The 19,491-nt window shown below is 44.1% G+C and overlaps 1 protein-coding gene across 7 annotated transcripts in view; it reads right to left on the bottom strand.

Moving 5' to 3' along the window:
• Nucleotides 1-441: 441 nt before the first annotated feature.
• The window catches only part of KBTBD2 (kelch repeat and BTB domain containing 2), a 64,625-nt gene continuing 45,575 nt past the window's right edge, over nucleotides 442-19,491 (bottom strand). For all 7 annotated transcript variants that reach the window (XM_068119587.2, XM_078779587.1, XM_078779588.1 and 4 more), the window contains 3 exons: nucleotides 10,853-11,197; nucleotides 4,942-5,415; nucleotides 442-3,074 (listed from right to left, as the gene is read on the bottom strand). In XM_068119587.2, coding sequence (XP_067975688.1) covers nucleotides 2,328-3,074; nucleotides 4,942-5,415; nucleotides 10,853-11,197 — 1,566 coding nt within the window. In that variant the 3' untranslated portion in view covers nucleotides 442-2,327. The remainder of the gene's footprint in view (nucleotides 3,075-4,941; nucleotides 5,416-10,852; nucleotides 11,198-19,491) is intronic.

Raw genomic sequence — 19,491 nt, forward strand, 5'->3', positions numbered from 1 at the left:
CATTTTGAAAATCCAAAATGGCGGCCATGCAGGTGTCTGTGCAAATGCCAACATTGATTTTCGGATTCTCCATGCTCTGATGATTCCAAAAATGTACAGGTTTGCTAATCTCCCAAAATTTTGAACGAAATTATATTTGATAACATAGTGAACCTGACTATCAGGTGGTAAAACTGAATAGTTGTTTTATGATGTCCATTTCACATATATAATCTTTTCCAGGATGGGTTTTTGTGATTTCAGAACACTTACATATTCATGGCAACCTTCTTGCAGACAAAGAAGGCCATTTGGCCACCATGCCTATGCTTAATCCACACCTAACTGACTAAATCTATCAGTTTTCACTTCTATCGCACAAACCCCATTATTATCATACATCTAATCGTAGTATTGTCCGAGAAAATGTGCTTGAGTAGAATAAAGACAACACAAAGCATCGACCATTATTAATGTATTCAAAATTAAAAACAAAGCCATATTCACTGAGGTTTCAGGTCTTAAGAGAAGAAAACAAAATCGAGATTTCAAAAATACAGTGGATGAAATTTCTCGTGTGGAACCCACACTAAACACAGCCCATGTTATCAGCACCACTCACCCAAATGGTATCTACCGAGTGGTTCACATGGTCTTGACGTGAGTCGTTACCAGTGCGTCCGTAACTGGAGGCGGAAGATGGTCGGAGAGCCCGCCAGGCTCCTCACGCCCCGCACAGAGGCGATGCAGAGCACGATGGACGGCGAGATGCGGTGGCACGCACAAAGTGTTCCCATCAAGGATGGGTGCCGAGATGGACATAAACCGTACTGCACAAATTGAGGAACTGTTTGCTAACATTTTCTGGCCCATTGAGAACTTACAGGTTCCAAAAGTGACATCGTAATTGCTTACATCTTCAAGAGTCCTGGTGAAAAAGAAAAATAAAGAAAAAAAAAAGGCACACAATCCAGCAAACACTGCACATGCTATGTACGTAAGCACACAGAGATCGGTGAACCTGTTTTACATTACCAATGTATCAAAAAGGGATGCGACAACAAACCCAAAACAAGCAGGGGTTCACATCCAGCGACTCGTATAAAAAACAGTCAAACCTAGCAGCAATATACATTCCTGATTTTGTACAAACGTAGCCGAAATCAGACAGTGTTTGAATGCGCAAAGTAGTCTGTACATAAATAATTGTTCTGTCTGCTCGTAAGGTGAGGAAGCGGTTTCCAGTGCAAGCAGGATGTCGGGTTCACTGGAAAGTGCGATCTGTACGAGGAGAAAAACAAAAGTGCAGACTCAGCAAACGATGGAAGACACCTTATTAGGGCTCACCATGTGAGCAACATGAATGGGCCATTTCCATTACAATTCGACTGGCTGGGTTGCGTTTGCTGGGCAGATTTTGTATATTTAATTGTTTGTTTTTTTTAATCCAATCAAAGATCAAGAAAACTGGCAAACCACACACCAAGACGCATGAATGGAGGGAGCCATTCTTTCTACATAATCCTCAGTGTTGAGGAATCAGCCCAGAGTTTGCACAACCAATGGCAAACAAGAGAGTTTGCCGAACACGGGACGATTGCACTTTGTAATAACTTAATGTTTTGTCAAAAGTTATTTTACCATTTAACAAGGAAGCAAGATGAAGGTGCCAAAAACATGTAAACGAACAATGTCTTCATGTGGGTTTACATAGCTCTGCAAGTTTCTCTTCAGAAGGCTGCGCAGTTCAAGGTAAGTTGCAGTGGATCGCAGGAAATGACATACCGCCACGTTGCACAACAAACCCAGGAGCCAAAGAGGGCTTAACAGCACAAAGCTATCACAAGGACCTTCATATAAAAGATTAACAATCGGCTGTTACTGCCTGGTAAATACATGTGAAGTTAACGTGAGATATTCCCATTTTTCATCAAGTCTGTCAACATCTCCGAATTGACGACCACACGCACGACTGAAGGGAGAATGGAAGGTCATGCCACACACAAAACCCGGAGAGGTGGCATGGTTAGACGAGCGTTAACAAAGCAAAGGACCATACCTTGTGATTGTAAGGTTTTTCTTTGTCTTTGCTATTTAATTATTTTGGCAAGTCAAGATCTTTTCAATTTGAAAAGCACGCAAGGAAGCACCGTGCACAACACAGGACATTTTGCTGCTGCTGTTGATCTTGGTAGTGCCTTTTGCTCATTAACTTATGCCTCCTCACCCATCTTCGTTCGCCTCACTCTTAATTCGTAGAGGGCAGGGATAACCCCTCTGGACGTACAAGTTCACCATGGAATCACAGTTCCCATTTCAGAAGAGTTCGTTGGAAAGCTCTCGAATGATTAGTCTGGAGGGATTACAATTCCTTCTTCGTCGTCAAAGTCTCCAAGAATGTCGCGTTCAACGTACGGGTTCAGGGCAGTGGGTGGTGGTGGTTTCCAGGGAGTCTCGGTGAGACAAGAGGGGTACAGTTTTGCCACGGTGCACTTGAAATCGCGCCCAAGGTCCCAGAGAACCCGCTCGTGGATCTGCTGCAACAACTCCCAGCGGTCAGCGGTGGAGTCGTAGCGGTAAATTGCATAGCGTGGGCGCTCCGCCAGGTGGCTCTCTCGCAGAAACACGCATAACGAGCTGAGGAGCACGAACGCACGAACGCATGGGTCCGAGAAGCGGCGAGCAGGAATACTGGCTCGCTCCTCCCATATATCCGTGTCCAAGTTGTACGCCTCCACCATTATGGACGAACCGTCGAGCGTGCCCGATGGCATTCGAAGGGATCCGCAGTGGCCGCTGCTGATGTGGAGTCCACCGATGTAGTATATGTGTTGCAGAAGGGAGACGGCAGAAGCAAAGCAGCGGCTTGAACGCCGTGGAGCAACTTCAAGCCACGAGTCAGCAGCAGGGTCATATGAGAAGGTGCAATCATGGGCCATGGCATAGATGCGCCCACGGGCCTCCACGGTGGCACACCACTGCCAGCCGAAGGGAGCCGAGGCTACGGTCGTCCACTCATCTCGCCGCACGTCGTAACGCTCCACCGAGCGCCGATGGGACTCCAAGTCATTCATGTCACCTCCGATTGCATACAGCTGTGGGAAAGCAGGATTTAAATGAAGTCAATAAGCCTGATATAGATATTTGAAAGAGATGATAAAATTATGAACAAGAGTTGTTAAAGGAGCATACAATGAAATCAGAGAGGTAGATGGTAAACAAACCAGAGTCAATGCGTGAAGTAAGGGAAAGCCAAAACCAAAAACAAAAGGTGCACAACTGTTACTTAAAGAAAAGAAGGGGGAGATGGAAGAAAAAAAAAATAAGGAAGTTGGACAAGGACAGGATAAGCATTATTTGAGACCGAAAAAGTTAAAGGTTTTAAAAAAAAAGGTGGGGGAAGTGAGACCGAGTTGGATGCAGGTAGTTTGAGTAACAATGCAGAATCACAGTCAAAGTCGGAAGCATTTCAAGAGAAAGGAAGGAAACTGCGATGTGTTTGGATTAGGAAGCAGGTTTGCAGGAAGCACGGAGTGATGGATGACAGGGAAGGTAAACAACATCCGTTCGAAAACAAGATGGAATACTGGGGGTCGTTATTGAGTCAATAAAATAAGTACAGCATATACAGTGCATTCAGAAAGTATTCAGACCCCTTCACTTTTTTCACATTTTGTTATGTTGCAGCCTTATGCTGAAATCGATTAAATTCATTTTTTCCCTCATCAATCTACACTCAATACCCCATAATGACAAAGAGGAAACAGGATTTTAGAAAGTTTTGCAAATTTATTAGAAAGAAAAAACTGAAATATCACATTGACATAAGTATTCATACCCTTTGCTATGACACTTGAAATTTAGCTCAGGTGCCCGCTTGGAGTTTGCAAAAAAGCACATGTAGGACTCTCAGACTGTGAAAAACAAGATTCTGTGGGCTTTCATGTGTCTTTCACTGAGGAGAGGCTTCCGTTCTGCCACTCTGCCATGAAGCCCAGATCGGTGGAGTGTTTCAGTGATGGTTGTCCTTCTGGAAGTTTCTCACATCTCCACACAGGATCTCTGGAGCTCAGCCAGAGTGACCATCGGGTTCTTGGTCACCTCTATTACCAAGACCCTTCTTCCCCGATTGCTCAGTTTGGCCGGGCGGCTCCAGCTCGAGGAAGAGTCCTGGTTGTTCCAAACTTCTTCCATTTAAGAATTATGGAGGCCACTGTGCTCTTGGGAACCTTCAATGCAGCAGAGAATTTTTTTTGTAGGCTTCCCCAGATCTGTGCCTCGACACAATCCTGTCTCTGAGCTCTGCAGGCAGTTCCTTCGACCTCATGGCTTGGTTTTTGCTCTGATATGCATTGTCAGCTGTGAGACCTTATATAGACAGGTGTGTGCCTTTCCAAATCATGTCCAATCAATTGAATTTACCACAGGTGGACGTCAATCAAGGTGTAGAAACATGTCAAAGATGATCAAGAGAAATGGGAGGCACCTGAGCTAAATTTCAAGCGTCATAGCGAAGGGTCTGAATACTTATGTCAATGTGATATTTCCGTTTTTTCTTTCTAATAAATTTGCAAAACTTTCTAAAATCCTGTTTCCTCTTTGTCATTATGGGGTATTGAGTGTAGATTGATGAGGGGAAAAAATGAATTTAAACGATTTCAGCACAAGGCTGCAACATAACAAAATGTGAAAAAAGTGAAGGTCTGAATACTTTCTGAATGAACTGTAAATTGGAGCCACGTTTGCAAAGAGAAGTTGAAAAAAAATGCAACCGGTTAGGAAAGGTCATGGGGGTGAAAAACAAGAAACAAACTGCACCTGGGATCGACACGATGGGCAGTAGAAAGAAAATAATTCAGAGACAACTAATAATATTATTGTACAACCCAGTTACGATGAATGATCAATTCATTATGAATAACAGCTTGCTACATAACGAGCTAGGCATCGAGATGAAGTCACCTGTCCACAGCAATGCACGAGGGAAGGTTGGATGCGCGTCTGCACCATTCCTGCTCTGGCCACCCACGTATTCTGTTGTGCATCTAACCAGTACAGCGACGTTACGGCACTGCGCAGGCCGAGCGGAGACAGCGACACGCGGCCAGCAGGGTTGCGTGTAGGTGTGGTTCCACCTGCGACGTAGACATCATTATCCGGCGTCACCAGAACACCCAGTTTGCGCAGCCCGGCCGGCAGTCCACTAAGCTTGTAAACCTTGCCCGCTTGTGGACTGTAGCAGATGGACACCTGAGAAGCGAGTGCCACCGGCCCCGGTGTGTCCTCTCCCGACGGCACCTCCATGAATACCAGCATCTCCTCCTTGGTCATTCCAAGGCGGGGCTTGAAAAATCGTGGCATGGATTTGTACAATCCTTGTACCACGACCGATTTGTCATTGGGTGGTAAACCCTGGAACCACGCTCGCTGCGTGACCTGCAGAGGGGAAAGAGGGAGAGTTACACCAAGTGTACGCGAAGAAACTGGAAACATTTCAATACAAAAAAACAAAAAAAAAACACCTTTAGAGGCCATTTTTCCCCGCAAGCGGGGGTTGGCCTTTTTCAGGGACCGTGGTTGTTGTTGTTTTTTTGGTCCCCTTTTTGAAGCAATGTTTTACGGCCGGATGCCCTTCCTGCCGCCAACCCTTTTTGTCGCCTTTTTACGACAAACAGGGCATTACCAGTGAACTGGTACTCAATTTGCCGACCTCGGAAGGATGACAGGCTGAGTCAACCCCCCTGGCGTTAATTCAGCGATCGACCGGGATTCGAACCCAGGATCCTAGGATCCTAAGCTGGCACCCTAGCCGCTAGCCCAACACCAGGGTTAGGATGGTTCGAATTTGGTTTGGAGTTTCAAAAAAATGATCAACACTCAGAACGGTCCTTTTTATTATCAAACAAGTACAAAACGTTTTAATTAAAACAAAAGCCGCGTCGATGTTACACAATGCCTAGATGCAGCTGTGCCTATAACGTCGAGGCTATAGGCACAGGACATTCCTATTGATTCGATTACTTGATGTTATTTTTGTGCAAAGTGAAAATATATCTCGGCAATTTCCCGTGTGTGGTGACGAATTTTTAATATATCTCGGCATTTTCCCGTCTGTTATTTCAGGCGGTGTATGACTGACCATGCCGCGATTTAAAAAATATATATCTCGGCAATTTCCCATATGTGGCGACACGTGAACGAAGCTATGCTCCTCTCTCCACATTATTGTGACGACGTATAAATTAAATATTTCATCGTGACGATTGTCATCAAATGGACGAATTTTTAATATATCTCGGCATTTTCCCGTCTGTTATTTCAGGCGGTGTATGACTGACCATGCCGCGATTTAAAAAATATATATCTCGGCAATTTCCCATATGTGGCGACACGTGAACGAAGCTATGCTCCTCTCTCCACATTATTGTGACGACGTATAAATTAAATATATCATCGTGACGATTGTCATCAAATGGACGAATTTTTAATATATCTCGGCATTTTCCCGTCTGTTATTTCGGGCGGTGTATGACTGACCATGCCGCGATTTAAAAAAAAAAAATCTCAATGGACTTGAAGTTACAGGCCTTTGAGAATTCATTTCGTTCTATAAAGGGCAAATTTCATCGGATTTTCTTCCCGTTTTTTTTCAACCGAGTCTAAAACTATGTTAGCGACTGTGAAAAATGAAATGATATATCGAATTTGATTTGAAATAAAACTGTGTGAGAGAGGAAGACACCACGGGCCTACAAAACAGGCCTCAAAGCTATGGTGGATATTTGTTCAAAGCTATTATTCAAAGTTCAAAGCTATTTGTTCAAAGCAAAGGTGGATATCAAAGCTATGGTGGATATGCGAGTTAATAAAATGGTGGATATTTGTTTATATGAAGCCTCTCCCAGAATGGGTGGAGCTATGGTTCCCAGAATGGGTGGAGCTTTGAGGTTTTGTCTTCTCTGCAAGAACAAGAAGAAGAACAAGAAGAACAACAACAACAGCAGAGGGCACTCTATGACCAGCGTCTGCGACGCGGCTAAAAATAGCAGAGTAATGCATGGAGAACTTTTGAGGGAATTTTTCTCCATAGTGTTTGTAACCAACATCCATAATCATGGCTTTCCTGTTTGAACAAGTACATTAGAACGTAGTATTGGAATACTTTGAAGAGTACGTGTTTGAAAGTTCATGAGATGTGTTCTAATGATGGACAAATCAGACATTATGACAATAACATGTCATAAAAGATCCATTTTGCATACTCATTGGGACTCACAGATACTTATAGACATGCAATATGTTAGCGAAGTGCAACTTGCTGTCATTTGATTAAGCACGTCACCAAAGTGGCCGGTAGGCCATGCTAGTTTGATAGAATTGACATCTGTAGCGATTATTATTCTTTTACCAAAAAGTATTCTTAAAGTCAATATATAAATAAATAAATAACTACATGGTATTCATAGAATACTCACCCTGCGCAGCCAACTTACTGTGAGCCAACTCTTCTGTTGTTGAAGGGTTTTTTCCTTTGATCAAATATGGATGCCAGACCACGTGAGCGATTTCCTCATAAATTTATATTCTCTAATATAATTGTTGTGTAGATTACGCTCAATAAATTTCAAACTGATCAGACCAAGCGTTGTCCCTGTCGAACTATGATGTCATAATTAAGGTACCAATGAAGTAACCATTACAACACTAATTCCCCATGCAGAGTTCCTTACAATGGGCCACGTTTTAAAAAATTTCCATTTTCCATGGAGCTGTTTCGGAGATATAGAGGTGCGAAGTTTTTCCAAGAAGGCGCCCATAACCACGTGACCTATGACGTCATAATTATCACTAACATTGTACAGGCAAGAGGCTCCTATGGTGAAAATTTAAGGTCAAACGGACCAATAATTGCAGAGAATTTTTTTTTATACTGATCAAATCAAGCGTTATACTTGTCGAATTATAAGGTCATAATTAAGGTACCAATGACATCATTAACATATCTTGTTCCCCATGGGGAGTACTTGACAATGCACCATGCTTAATTTTTTCCCATGGAGCGGTTTCGGAGATACAGGTGTAACATTTTTCCAAGATGGTGTCTGTACCACGTGATCTATGACGTCATAATTATGAATAAAAAATTATACAGGTGGAGACGCACTTACGGTAAAACGTTGCGTCAATCGGACCAACAGTTGCGAAAGAATGAATTTTTAAAATGCAGACACGCACGCCATACGTACGCATGCCACACATACGTACAGTCACGTGAAAAAGTAAGTACACCAACCACATGTAAAGTTTTGACTTTTTCAACATATCTCAACATACAGCTATTTGATCTTCATTTCAACAATATTGATAGATAAAGGTGATATAATATAACAAATATCATGAAACATTTACATTTTGTAGTCCATTGTATAATTTAAATAAACATAAATGCAAATTTCGCATGTGGAAAAAGTAAGTACACCCCTACATTTATCACCACTTCAAATACCTAAAATTAGAATCAGGTGCACCAGCTCAGGTGCAAATGATTAGAACATCGTTAGAGAGGATCTTGGAGGAACCTGTCTTATTTAAACCTCAGACATTTAGTTTGGTTTGCTCTTTGTTGTTGAAGTGTGCGGCGTCACCATGCCTAGATCAAAAGAGCTCTCTGAGGCCTTCTGAAAGAAGGTTATAGATGCCTACGAGTCTGGGAAGGGATTTAAAAAGATCTGCAAACAATTGGAAATCAATCATTCGACTGTCCGGAAGATCATCTACAAGTGGAGAAGATTCCAAACAACTGCCAACTTGTTCAGGCCAGGCCGCCCCAGCAAGTTCAGCCGGAGAGCAGACCGCAAGATGCTGAAAGAAGTCTCGAAGAACCCCAGAATGTCATCACGGGACCTACAGGTAGCTCTTGCCACGGTTGATGTCAAAGTGCACGAGTCTACCATTAGAAAGAGGCTGCACAAATTTGATCTACATGGGAGGTGTGCCAGGAGGAAACCTTTGCTGTCCAGAAAGAACATCAGGACAAGACTAAAGTTTGCCAATGAACACCTAGGCAAAGACCAGCACTTCAGAAACAATGTGCTCTGGACAGATGAGTCAAAGGTAGAGCTATTTGGCCACAGTACCAGAAGACATGTTTGGCAAAAACCAAAGACAGCATTTGACCACAAGAACCTGATACCAACTGCAAAGCATGGTGGTGGAAATATTATGGTTTGGGGCAGCTTTGCTGCATCAGGGCCTGGACAGCTCACCATCTTAGAATCCACGATGAATTCTTCATTGTAGCAGAGGGTGCTTGAGAATAATGTGAGGCCATCTGTCGGAGAGTTGAAGCTCAACCGAAGGTGGACTCTGCAACATGACAATGACCCTAAACATACCAGTAAATCCACCAAGGAATGGCTGAAAAGAAAGAAATGGAGGGTTCTGGAATGGCCAAGTCAAAGCCCGGATCTAAATCCCATTGAGATGTTGTGGGGGGATTTGAAACGAGCTGTGCATGCAAGAAACCCCTCAAACATCGCACAGCTGAAATAATTCTGCATGGAGGAGTGGGCAATAATTTCTCCCAGTCGATGTCAGAGACTGGTAGACAGTTATAAGAAATGCCTACTTGAGGTTGTCTCTGCCAAAGGGGGCAATACCACCTATTAGAGCCAAGGGTGTACTTACTTTTTCCACATGCGAAATTTGCATTTATGTTTATTTAAATTATACAATGGACTACAAAATGTAAATGTTTCATGATATTTGTTATATTGTATCACCTTTATCTATCAATATTGTTGAAATGAAGATCAAATAGTTGTATGTTGAAATATGTTGAAAAAGTCAAAACATTACATGGGGTGTACTACTGTACTTACTTTTTCACGTGACTGTACACACCCGAATGCCTAACCCTGCTTTTCGATTCGTGAGCGCAGGGTAACTAGAGAATTGAGAGAATACCTTACCCTATGCATTCTTGAGAAAAGGATGTGGGAAGGGACTTCAACTCTTGCTTTGAATTTTCCAGCACAATCTGTATTTCCTGGGAGCTGACATTTTGTCTGAATCTCAATATTCCCCAACACTGAGAGCGCGACTGCACATTTTATTGGTAGAGATGGCATAATATTTTGTCAAAGTACTGCAAACTGAGGGTTTTTGGAAGTAATAACAAGGTGATTTGTATTTCAGTGTTCAAGTATATAATTCAACTGAAATAAAATAAAGGTTTTAAATTCTGTGGAAAAAACCCCGCTTTTTTTGGAAGTTTTCTGCCGTTGATGCAGCGTCTTTTACACCACCTCATTTAACAAGCTATATTAGTTTTTTATTAATGTCATTTTTGTCCTTTGCAAAGTCCTTAAAAACAGTACGTTTTCTGTTTGGAATAATTTTCAATTTCGTTTGCGTGCCAGACAGATATACAGCGTAAAATAATTATCTCACCCCTCTGTGCGCATGTATGATCACAACGAATTCAGAGCCACGGTACTGTTAAACTACAAGTTTGTTTACCGATTTAAGTTCCGATTCGTGTTCAAAATAAAACATTCAATTGAAATCAAGTTGTTCCTGAATCATAAACTGACAGACAGACAAGACACGACAGACACACAAAGTGAACCAATTTCCTAACCTCGCGTTTCACATTGTATGCATGGGATAATGAAGGGGAGAGGAATTTAACCCATTCAGGCTGTGGAAGTAGAAACTACCACTAGACCATGCTATTGTGGGAATAATTGAATGTCTCCAAATCCAAAATATGCAACAAAGTGTGAACATGGTGCGACAGGGAGATTAGGGAAACCATCCCGATTAATATTGCTGACGAAGAGTTGGATGTCTCAGGAATAAGTGCACTAACCTCTGAGAGCGCATCGATACGTATATGTCCCAGAACTGCTGACAGATATTGAGAGCGAGAGCTCGGACTGTACTCGAGCCAGAGCATGGCAGCCTCCCGCACAGTCTCCTCCTTTTCCACGTTGAGGTTGTCGCTGCCCAATACCTCCATTAGCAACTGTGGCTGGAGCTGCAGAAACTGCTCTTGGCGGCAGAGCGCCGGAAAGCGATGCTCCACCATACGTCGTGCAACCTGCTTCAGCTCCAAGCAGGAGTATGTGTCGGCAAATGCCAGAAGATGCAAACAGCTTTCGGCGCTCACTTTTTTCAGCAAATATGCACAGCACTGTTGTACCACCTCTTCAACCTGAAAGGTGAACGGTAAAGACTGTCAATATCCAGAACAAATGCCATCATTCACTTTTTTGTTCAAATGCATAAAGCTGACATATATGATATGCAAGGTCCTCCAGCATAATTTGCAAAGACAATCACGTTACATCATAAAAACCACGTTAAATCTTCAACAAAAAAGATTATACAGTCATTTTAGGTAATCTCATCTCGATTCTTGAAGAGATGTACTTATAAAATGGGTCGTGATGTCTGGATGTCTGTCCGTCCGTCCATTAACTTTTTGATATTTTTGCTACTCCCTTATCCCCTGGCTGATTGTTCTGAAACTTGACACATGAATACAAGACAGTAGCCCACAAAATTGCTCAAGCTTCGATTTTTCCATTTCAGATCATCAGGCTCTCAGCTCCCAGGAGGGGGTGGGGGTTACCCCCTGAAATTTTGGATCCGTCCTCGTCCCTTATTTACCAAGTGGCTGCTCTGAAACCTGATACAGCCATTCAACTCGATTGCCTGCAGGATCGCTTGGTCTTGATTTTTCAATTTTGTATTTTTCTAATTTTGATAACGGGAGCTCCTGGGGGTGGGGGGGGGGGCGAGGTGAAGGGGGTATAGCCCCTGAAACTTTGAATCCGTACTTATCCTTTATTTATCAACCGATTGCTCTGGAACCCGATTCAGCCCTTTTACTCGATGGTCCGCAGGATTGCCTGGTCTCAGATGTTTTGATTTCCTATCAGGAGGGCTCACAGGGGTTCCCCCCAAATCAGCAGTGGTCTGAGCGAGGCCTGGGCAATAATGGAAAAACCTATATCACGATAATGGACCTCATTATCACGATTATAGCGATATTATGATCATATAGAAAAGAAGAAACAGACATTAAATGTCATTGCTCCTGCTGTGGTTTTAGTAATTTTGCTGTACAGAGTTAAAGGCCATCATTCAGCCATCTTTGGCCGAATTACAAAACAAAATCTTCTGCATATGTATACTCGTGTATCGTATTTGTGCCAAGTTTGAAGAAAATCTGACCATGCATGTATAGGCCATGAGCAGGTCAGAGCTTTCATTCAGTTTAATTCCGTTAAAAGGGTGCAACTTATCTTCGCTTGAATAAATTTCAGAAACATATTTTTTCATCAATATAAAAAGTTTGCATCATGAATTTTGTCCAACACTAAGTATTTGCCATTAATAATTAGCACTATTTTCTTATAGCGTATCCGCTTGCGGGACAGTGAGTTGGTCGCGCTGTGTTGACGCGCGGCGCACGGTACTGACGCCCAGCCAATCAGCCAGTATTCTCACAAAAAACACTATATTTATCCAGCAATGGCGTCCTCCATGGAAAGGGTGAATTGCGACCATGTCTGTAGAAAAGGTGTCAAAAATCGGAACAACTGTGTGTCATGCACATATCATCTGTCAAGAAACGAGACATTTGTACCTTCACACAGATTCGATGGGGGAAAGTATCGTGAATATATAATATAATCGGATGGATGACGTGTGCGTGTGTGTGTGTGTGTGTGTGTGTGTGTGTGTGTGTACTACTCACAATAAGTTAGGGATATTGTGGGAGTGAGTTTATTTTTTTTATAGGGGTTAGGGTTATGGTATTGAAATCGAGAATGCTGTGTTTTTTCACACTCATTAATAACCATAGAATTAGGACCAACAACCTTTTTCAACATAATTAATACACAAAATCAACCATAATGAAGAACGTGCCAATATCCCGAACTTATTGTGAGTAGTGTATGTGTGTGTGTATATGTATGTGTGTGTGTATATATTGTTATGTTTGTAGGGGTTAGGCAGCGAATACCTTCATGCAGGTAGAATTGCATAGGTAGTGTGCTCCGACTGCAGTGAAGAAGAAGAAACCCCATGTAATAGGTAGGAAATTTGTGTAGACCGTATGTCGTAGAAGAGCGTGTCTTCGTTCCCATCACGAGGGGTGGGGCACGTTAGTTAGCAAGGGATTATGGGTAATTAATCCTCTGTATGTAATGGCCTCTGTTCCTCATGACACCAGCAGCACACACACCGAGACAGAAATCGCCCATTAACCACACTAAATAAAAACCAACCGGAAGCAGGACATTGAGCACCACCGCGGATAACATCGACCTGGTGAGCAGACAGGCACAGAAGGTCCGTGAGGCCACGCCTCAAAGAGCAGTTATTGGTCCGGGTTTTGATTGGCGCAAGGACTGGTAAGATGGAACTCGCTGATAGGAGTGGACACGGAGAAGTCGTGGGATGACATCAGAGCCCCGCATACAAAACAAATAAAATGGCGGACATTTTGTCTCTCGGGTTGTGGATCTGGTGGTGAACGGTCATGTCCTGACATAGCTCTTTTTCTTTCATTCTCGAGTCCTGGCTATTGACAACGAACGGTCGAGGCTCTGGACTTCCTTGCATCGTCTGGCTGTGGTGTTGGTGAACGAGGTCGTGTGGACAGGCACGGATGGAAGAGCGAGCTGTACATCAAGGCCGGCAATGAGCGCGTCTTCGCGCACAAGGACGTAAAGGCCTCAGATGATCTTTGACGATTCCTGACGAGATTCAAGAGCAGCTTAGAGCTAAGTGCCCACAAAATAACACATTTATTTTCCAGTTTTTTTTTTTTCCTTGTGTTGTAATCAAGTCTGTCTGGGGGCGCTCCAATTAGGAATTTAGTGTTGCCGTGTTTTATTTTGTTACCGGCATTTTCTGAAATGAAGCCGGTATTTTTGTACATTTAAATTCTGTGTCGGGTTTGAGTTAATTTATCCAGGTGCAAAGAGGTCGGGTGGAAGCCGTCCAGGTAAGTTTGTCATCCTCCTTTCCCTCACATGTTAAGAATAGTCATTTTTGAATTGAAAGCCTCTGAGTTAAAGCTCGTTTGGTCATCTGTGTCGCCCTGCGGTGTTCACCACAGGGTAGTCACACGACAATATGTGTATATATTATATATATATATATATATATATATATATATATATATATATATATATATATATATATATATATATATATATTGTTGTGGATTTGAGAAATTGTTGTGTAAATTGTTGTGTAAATATCACCCTCTGTAAAATGTAATGAATTGTTGTAAATACCTCCAAGTGTAAAAGATCAAAGGGCGTCCTCCTAGTTATTTCATATACCACACGTAGCCAATCATATATCCTTCTTTTACAGTTATCTCCTTATTCTATGGAGGTTAAGGCTCTGTTCCCACTAGTTGACATTCTCCATTGCACCACATGAAATAAGGTAGATCCCCTTTCATTCCCAAAGCCCCATTCCCAAAGCCTCGATTGCCAACTGCATTCGCCGCCATTGCCATGTGCTCCGGCTCGGAGAAGAAAGGCGTGTCTCCACCTCGTCATAGAAAGGAGGAGTGAGTCGGCCCCGCTCAACCAACCCAGCCAAAGGGGTTTGGCTTGAGCGGGCGGAGAAAGAACGATCGGGGAGGTTCAAAAAGGTTAGAGGGAGGGGCATATATAACCCGCACCACGAGGCCCCCACCTGAGACGAGCTTCAGAGAGAGACGGGAGACGCGTCCTGAGATGAGCCAGAGAAGCAGCAGATGAGCATCAGCCTTGAAATCCACCACCACCAGCTTGGAGCCACGCAGCTTTGACTCCACCAGGGTGCCCGTATCGCGGCAGCCCGCACGACCGCAGCTAGGGCATTGATGGCGGCTGCTGAACATGCCGATCGAGGAAGGGCGGCGGCTGCTGACGCCCGGGCCGTCCGTGTTCCGGTTCGAGCAGAGCGTTTCTCTCCTTCCAGTCCTTCCATTCCTGCCTGCAATTTCCCCATTCGTGTGAGTTTGCTCGTAGTCTGTTTTGTGTGTCTTGTCCTGGGGTATTAATTAAGATTGCAGAGGTAAGCTAAGGTGCACTGTGTCCGCTTCTTCTTCTTCTTCTTCTTCTTCTTCTTCTGTTTTTACTTTATTATCCTTCCTTCTCCTTGGTTCCTTTCATTGTGTAAATAATAGTATAAATATAGTAGCATTTCCAACCCTTTTGCCTTCGTCTTCATCTTCTTCACATCCTTGTCGTTTTGGTGATTTCCCAATTGAATATCGGTGGCACGATTTGGCCAACGTTTAAGGAATCGGGTCTAGTCTTGGTAAACGGCTCACGCCGCAGTTCGCTTCGCTCGGCGCAACATCCATTACGCTGCGGCCGTGAGCAGGGGGTGTTCCTTCGCGTACCGGGAAGCGCTGGTATTTAGGTCATAGGACTTGTGGGCCTAAAATCCTACCCAGCGCCGACCGGGTGTGGCGTCATACCCCCGGGACCACGTCGGTCAGTAACAGATGAGGGGCTTAATCCCCCCTCGATAACGGGAACCGAGGCTGACGTCGGGTTCCGTAACAATATATATGTATGTTTGTATGTATGTATGTGTATATATATATATATACAACAACAACAACATGCATTTTAAGGCAATTTTCCCTGCGAGAGCAGGGGTTAGCCTTGCGGTCCCCATGACAATCTTCTCCATTTTGCCCTATTTTCTGCATCTCTCCTTGTTAACCCCCTTGCCCGCATTTCTTCTTCCACCATCTTTAGCCAAGTCTTTCTCGGTCTTCCCCGTCCTTTACTTCCTTCTACATTAACTTCCATCACTCTTCTCAACCAGTCACTTTCATCCTTCCTCAATACATGACCAAACCATCTCAACCTGTTCCTCTTCACAGCATCAATCACAGGCAATATTCCCATCATCTTTCGCAATTCATCATTTGTCCTCCTCTCTCTCAACGATACTCCGCACATCCATCGAACCATTCGCATTTCCACCCTTTCCAGCCTTCGTTGCTGCTCTACGTTCATTACCCATGTCTCGCTCCCATAAATCATAACACTTCTCACACATGCAGCATACACCTTTCCCTTCAGCTTCAGCGACACTCTCCTCCTCATCAGCACGCCACTCATATATATATATATATATATATATATATATATATATATATATATATATATATATATATATATATATATATATATATGTATGTATGTATGTATGTATATATATATATATATATATATATATATATATATATATATATGTATGTATGTATGTATATATATATATATATATATATATATATATATATATATATATATATATATATATATATATGTGTGTGTGTGTGTAAATATATATTGTTATGGTCAGGGGTTCTGGTTTACTACGAGGGGGTTAACTTCCGTTCCCTCCCGAACTGACCGGACCTGCGGCTGCCGCGCACGAATAACTTCATACTTAGCAGGTTGCGAATCAGCAACTACAGACGCAAATTGGTCCGTCAGGCGATAGCTTACCTATACAACGTGACGGTCCCAATCGGGGAACGTACCATACGTACCCTCTGGCGGTTTCCTTTGTTTCTTGATGGAAATTTAGACGGCCGAGCAAAAACCGTTGGTCACCACCTGGGTAATGCTAAAGCTGTTACGGTCAATGCCAGACTGGATACGAAGAATGGGGGATCAATGAACAAGAGACATTCATGGACAGAGAGAAAGGAAAACGTTTAACAATTTGATTTATTACAGATATTTAAAATGTGATTATTTCAATACTAAAGAAAAATAGATTTTTATTTTTTTATTTTTTTTTGTATACTGGATCGAGGGCTCGTGAAAGAGCTAACATTTATTTCACAAACAAATCAACCAGACAAACAAAACACACAAAAAGAGGGAGCAGAAGACAAGATGGGGAGAGAAGGGGAAGCACACAACCACAACATTTGAGAGCATGGAGAAGTGTGGGAGGGAGAGGGCTTGGGGGCAGGAGGCGTGGGAGGGGGAGGGCGGGGGGGAGAGGTATAAAACACAAGGGGACCGAAATTAGCGGGGGTAGAAAAGATCAAGGTTTTGGATGGGGAAGGATAAGAGATTGTGGTGAACAGCTGTTTTAAAGACCTGGAGGGTGCAGTGGGATTGAAGAGAGTGAGGGAGTTTGTTCCAGAGGCGGGAGAAAAGAGGAATGAAGGAGTGAAGGTGAGCAGAAAGTCTTGATTTTGGCAGTTTAGCCATAAGAGGGTTGCAGGCAGATCTTGTGCGACCTGTAGGAATATTTGGGGGACAGAGCCCAGAGAGGGCTTGGGGGGGCAAGGCCAGAGAGGAGTCGGTAGAAGACGGAAAGACCACCAACCTGCCTGCGGTGAGTGAGTGAAAGGCCCTTGGAGTTAGCTTCATCGCGGGAGATTCCAATGATTCTGAACGCTTTGGTTTCAACAGCGTGAAGACGGGCTAGGTGTGAGGCAGGAGCACCAGACCAGAGGGGAGATCAGTATTCCATAGAGCTGCGGATGAAAGCCTTGTATGTGGTGAGGAGCTCAGGTGTGCCAAGGAAGGACTTCGCACGACGGAGGATGCCCAGTCGGCGACTGGCTTTGGAGGCCAGATTTGAAATGTGGTTTTCCCAGGAAAGAACATGGCAAATAGTGAGACCCAAAAGCTTGAGTGACAGAACTTCTTGGAGAGGATTATTCAGAAAGTGGATGGGAGGGTTTTCCAGTCGGTCTTTTCGGAGAGACATCGTAAGAGTGTGAGATTTATCAGGATTGAAATACATGTTCCATTTGTTTGCCCAGTCTGTGATTTTGTCCAGGTCTGCAGAGAGTGAGGAGGCTGCAGACTGCCGATCTGAGGGATGAGGAATGGAGCGACAGAGAGTAGAGTCGTCAGCAAAGAGATAGAGAGGATTTTCAAGAGAGTCAGAGAGATCATTGATGAAGACCAGAAAAAGCACAGGGCCCACAACACTACCTTGGGGAACTCCAGCCTGAACAGGAAGAGGAGATGAGAGAAACCCATTCAGGGCCACACGTTGACTACGACCAGAGAGGAAGTCCACCAGCCATGCGTGGAGATTTCCATGGATACCAAAGGAGGAGAGTTTGGTGAGCAGAGCAGGGTGCCAGACCGTATCGAAGGCACGTGAAATGTCAAGGGAGACAGCTCTAATTTCCTGTTTGGCGTTGAGGACCTCCATCCATTGTTGAGAAAGCAGAAGCAGCATGTCCAGAGTAGAGTGACCAGGTCTGAAACCAAATTGATGATCAGAGATCAAGCCATTGGAGAAGAGGAAAGATTTCATATCTGAAGCAATGATGGATTCCATGACTTTGCTGATAATTGGGAGAAGGCTGATTGGTCTGTAGTTGCTGGGATCTGTTTTTGCACCTTTTTTGTGCAAAGCGGTGATGTTGGCTGATTTCCAAGCAGATGGCAGATGACCTTGAGCAAAAGAGAGGGTGAAGAGAACAGAAAGAGGGAGTGAAAGAGCGGAAGAACATGATTTTAGGACCCGTGGGCTGATGCCGTCAGGACCAGTTGCAGAATCAGAGTCGAGGGTTGACAGAAACTTTTCCACCTTGTCAGGAGGAAAGGACACAGAGTCCAGGAGCAGCTGGGTACGACTGGGTACGGTGGGTACAGAGAGGGATGGGTTTGGGACACAAGATTTAGAGGCAAACACAGAGTTGAGGCATTCAGCTTTTTCACGTGCGGAGTCAGCCGTTAAGCCGTTTGAGGTGAGGGAGAGGATGGAGGGGGAACAAACACCAGAAACAGATTTGACCAGACGCCACCAGGATTTGGAAGAGGGAGACAGATAAGAGAGTTCGGTCTTGAGAACGGTGAGATATTGTTTCCTGGCTCTCCTGAGGGTGGACACACACTTGTTTCGGGCTTTGTGAAAGGAAATGAGATTTCCTTCCGTTGGATTTGCTTTCCAGGAGACGAAAGCAAGTTGTTTCAGGGGATGAGAAGCAGAAACTTAGCTTATTCTATGCCTTATTACGATTACTACGGATATACATCACATGGGCGCCCAGCACACTTTCATGGGGGAGGGGAGGGGAACGAACAATTAAGGAAACCTGCTAGCACAAAGGCTACGATGCTCCCAAATTCCTCTCCTCGCGACGCCAACCGTCCCATTGTCGTCACTGAGAAGCACGAGCAGGTAACGACGATCCCAACGCGGACTGGCAGAGTGATGTCGATCGTCAGCACGGCAGAGTGAGCCATGCCAAGAGAGGAGCACACGTGCCAGGCCAAAAATCCAGGCCCCAGGAGTGGAGCACACGTGCCCAGCGAATCCAGCAGAGTCAGACAGGCCCGGAGCCGACAAAGAGACAGGCTCAGAGTGTAGCAATGCAAGTGTAGAGGCCTGCGAGAGGGAGACCAACCAAGAGCACTAATGTCCACGTGCTCAGTGGGGCGAGAGAGACCAGGCAGAGAGAGAAGTGTCCATGCGCTGAGTCGGCCG

Source organism: Myxine glutinosa, chromosome 6 (genome assembly GCF_964187855.1).
Source record: "Myxine glutinosa chromosome 6, kmMyxGlut1.1, whole genome shotgun sequence".
Lineage (NCBI taxonomy): Eukaryota > Metazoa > Chordata > Myxini > Myxiniformes > Myxinidae > Myxine > Myxine glutinosa.